A 3471-nucleotide genomic window follows, 5' to 3' on the forward strand; every position below is an offset into this window, starting at 1 on the left:
ACTATATATATATATATATATATATATATATATATATATATATGCTTATCTGTGTGTGACCGTTCTCCTCAGCCTGTGTGAATAATTCTTACTGTACCATTGTCCGGCACATCTGCAGTGCCATCAGCGGCCGTCAAAGGCAAATCTGGGGCACCGCGGTGGCCTAATTGTCACTAACCATTCATCCCATTCAGCTCCGTCCCATCCCACACACATTCTCCCAGCGTACGGCCCCGGCATTCACCATCCATTGGATTGGACTGCCCCCGCCCCCCTCCAGGCAATCCACACCTGCAGAGTCCCCAAGCCGTGGACAGCTGGATTCCCACATATTACCCATAAAAGACACACATTTGTTTCCATTTGTAACGCCATCCCTCATACAGATTGTAAATTCCGATAACCAGCCCTGGAGCGCGGACATTGGCTGACGGCGCGCCTTCGGAGCGCCTCTCATTGGCCGTCTCCCTTCAAACGGGACGGCTCGGCCCCGCCCCGCACACCCCGTCGCTGCTGCGGTCCTATAAAAGGCCGAGGAGGCTTCCCCATGTGGACGTTGCGAACTGTCAACACAGGCTTGTAGACATACCTCCGAGAGGAAGGGAAGAAACCCGTTTCAGCTGTGTGTGGGGGCGTGCGCGGGTGTGTGTTTTCTTTTTTTTCTTAAACCCTCTCAAAACCCCTCGGCGCGTTCTGTGGAAGCTAACGAGGCAAAAGATGAAGGTTGTCGGATCTACCTGCGCCCTGAAGAGCAAGGTCGGCGGAGAGATCGGCCTGTCCGACCAGAGCCTGGCCATCTCCAAGTGCAAGATCCCGCTGCTGGACGAGCAGATGAACGTCTTCCTGCAGGACATGAACAGCTGCTACAGCAAGCTGAAGGAGCTCGTGCCCACGCTGCCCACCAACAAGAAGGCGAGCAAGGTGGAGATCCTGCAGCACGTCATCGACTACATCTGGGACCTGCAGGTCGAGCTGGACGAGCCGGAGAAGAGCCGCCAGCAGCACGCCGTGCCCCGCACGCCGCTGACCACGCTGAACGCGGAGCTGGCCAGCATCTCGGTGGAGGTAAATATCCCCCTCTCCCCTCCCCTCCTCTCCCCTCCTCGCACGTGCCGCAGACACAGATCAGAGCGTCACGTAAAGCAGGACGCACGTTCGGAACGGATGCATGAGTGCGTAAAGTTGCCAAATCTATGCGTAAAAGCGCATGTTTTCTTTTGCTTTTCGTTTTTAAACCACATCTGTTGTTTTGGCGGTAACCAACATGCACTGACCTGCTTCTCTCTCTCTCTCTCTCTCTCTCTGTCTCCTCCAGAACGGCTGCTCAGAAGAGAGGATAATGTGCCGCTAAGAGCAGATGGAGCATCTAAAAGGCCGCGCGCCCCGGCGGAGGACCAACAAGGCGAACCCGGTGCGACATTCTGGGTCAAACGTCGAAATCTAGCGCCTTCGAACTGTGTAGAGATGTTGAAAACTCTCCCAACTAAAAAAAAAAAAAAAAAAAAAATTACAAAAAAATAAATAAATCAAGACTGGACATCCTCCGGGGTGGACTCTGTCACTCGCAGCTCTCGATTCATCCGGGGGCTTTGAGAGCGGCGGTGTCCAGATCTAGAGAGCCTGAGTCAGTCAGAGGGACCAAGACAAAGTTCAGAGCAACCAGCGACAGACTGCTGCTGCTGCTTGTAGAGTTTCTAAAAAAAACAACAAAAAAACAGAAAAAAAGCTTGCATTTCTGCCCCGATCTCTCTCTCTCTTTTGTATTTTGTGTAAAATCATATAAAGAATTCAAACGTTTTGTAAAAGAAGAAAAATTTATTTCTCAGATTCCTGAGTGACAAACTGTATTGTATATTACAATGCCACAGTATGTGAAGATATTGTTTTCTTACAATGTACTTTATTTGCGTTTTTATTAAAACAAGAACACTATTTTTTGAACAAGAACCCGTCTGTGTTGCGTCTGTTTCTCACCCAGAGCTTTAAAGGATGAAATCAAACTTTTTTATATATATATTTCCTTTTTTCTATTAAAGCAAATACTCTTAGTAGTATTCGGTGTGTTTTTACACGTTAATGGTTTTCTGATGTGACAGTGAACGCATCACTGGAAACACCAGAAGCTGTTAAAAAAAAATACTCAGCCAACCAGGGCTGGCAAAAGATTTTATGGGGCCCCAGAGCAGTATTTGATTTGAGGTCACCATAGTGACACTAATGGGTCAAGTGTCCAAGCATGGTCGTTGTGCATTTATTAGCCTAATTTAATGGTTTTCTAATAAGCTAACAAGCTGCTTTGACCAACATTATTCTCTTTGAGTAACTTATTAAATCACAGACAAGAGTAGGTATGTCTGATTTATTTCATCTGGCTGTTCCCCCCCCCCCCCAACTCTCAGCACTTTAATGTAGATTCAAGAGTGAGAAGTCAATCTAATTATTGATTTACAGGAATATTTTCCACTTTATTATTACAGCTAACCTGTCCGTTCTCTTCGACCTCAAACAAATTTTAAATTCCCCAATGCTAAAAAGTAAGTTTTTGCACAAAAGTCGGCTCATTCTTCGTAGACAATCTTAACTTTCTGCACATCACATACTCGTCGTTCGGAAAGAAGAAGAAGAAAAAAAAGAGTCGATCCAAAAGTTTGGAGAAATTGAAATGTTGAGAGATGTCCGACTTTAAGAAGATCAAAGCGCAAACTTTCCGAACCAGCTCGGCTTTCTTATCCCTTGGGCCGGCTTTGCAGGTAACATCCAAACGCAGCTGGTGGTAAACATAATGGCTCATATCCACGCACTTAAATTGCTCATTTGCCTCTCTGTGGGCCATTAAAGTATCACGTTTCAAGGGGAAATGCAGACCTTGATAAAGACGGGCAGATTCAGTCAAAACTTGAAATCGAATCGACTTTCATTTTAATATTCTCCAGGTGTGAAATGATAAGAGACAGAGAGAGAGAGAAAAGAAGAAGTGTATAAAGAGAAGAAGAAACAATAATCCAAAAGAGGGGCTTGTTTCACGTCATAACACATCATTTAAATGTGCTGTTCCAATATGTTATCGCGTAAATCTGCAGCTCTGTTTCAGCCTCTCTCTCTCTCTCTCCTCTCCTCTCTCTCTCTCGCTGTGGTTTAAAAAAAAAAAAAAAAAAAAAACGAGCTTTGGCGAGGCGATTCGCTCTAAGATTTATTCTGTCTCCCTGGTGCAATGTTTTCCCCATTTCCCTGCGGTGCGATGCGCACAGCTGCAGCCCCGGCGCGGCCAGTGTGTGATTGTGTTTGTGTGATAGCTTTGTGCCAAGGGCAGGGGAGGGCGGCGGGGCCCAGACTGAGCGGCGCCTCGGCACACCTGGGGAAGTTCAGGTTAAATAGCTCCACATTCCTCAACACACAGCTGATTGAAACATTAACAAACAGTAATCCGCGGGCCAGGCCGCAGATGGGCTGGGAATCACGCCAAAGAGACAC

The 3471-nt window shown here is 46.8% G+C and overlaps 1 protein-coding gene across 1 annotated transcript; it reads left to right on the forward strand.

Annotated features, from left to right (window-relative positions):
- Positions 1-541: 541 nt before the first annotated feature.
- LOC102233635 (DNA-binding protein inhibitor ID-1-like) lies at positions 542-1947 on the forward strand. Its single transcript, XM_005816707.3, has 2 exons — positions 542-1065; positions 1316-1947. Exons 1-2 carry the CDS (start codon positions 718-720, stop codon positions 1349-1351), a joined length of 384 nt encoding a protein of 127 aa, XP_005816764.1. The 5' UTR covers positions 542-717; the 3' UTR covers positions 1352-1947.
- The last annotated feature ends 1524 nt before the right edge of the window (positions 1948-3471 follow it).

Source organism: Xiphophorus maculatus, chromosome 20, assembly GCF_002775205.1.
Source record: "Xiphophorus maculatus strain JP 163 A chromosome 20, X_maculatus-5.0-male, whole genome shotgun sequence".
In the NCBI taxonomy this organism is placed as follows: domain Eukaryota; kingdom Metazoa; phylum Chordata; class Actinopteri; order Cyprinodontiformes; family Poeciliidae; genus Xiphophorus; species Xiphophorus maculatus.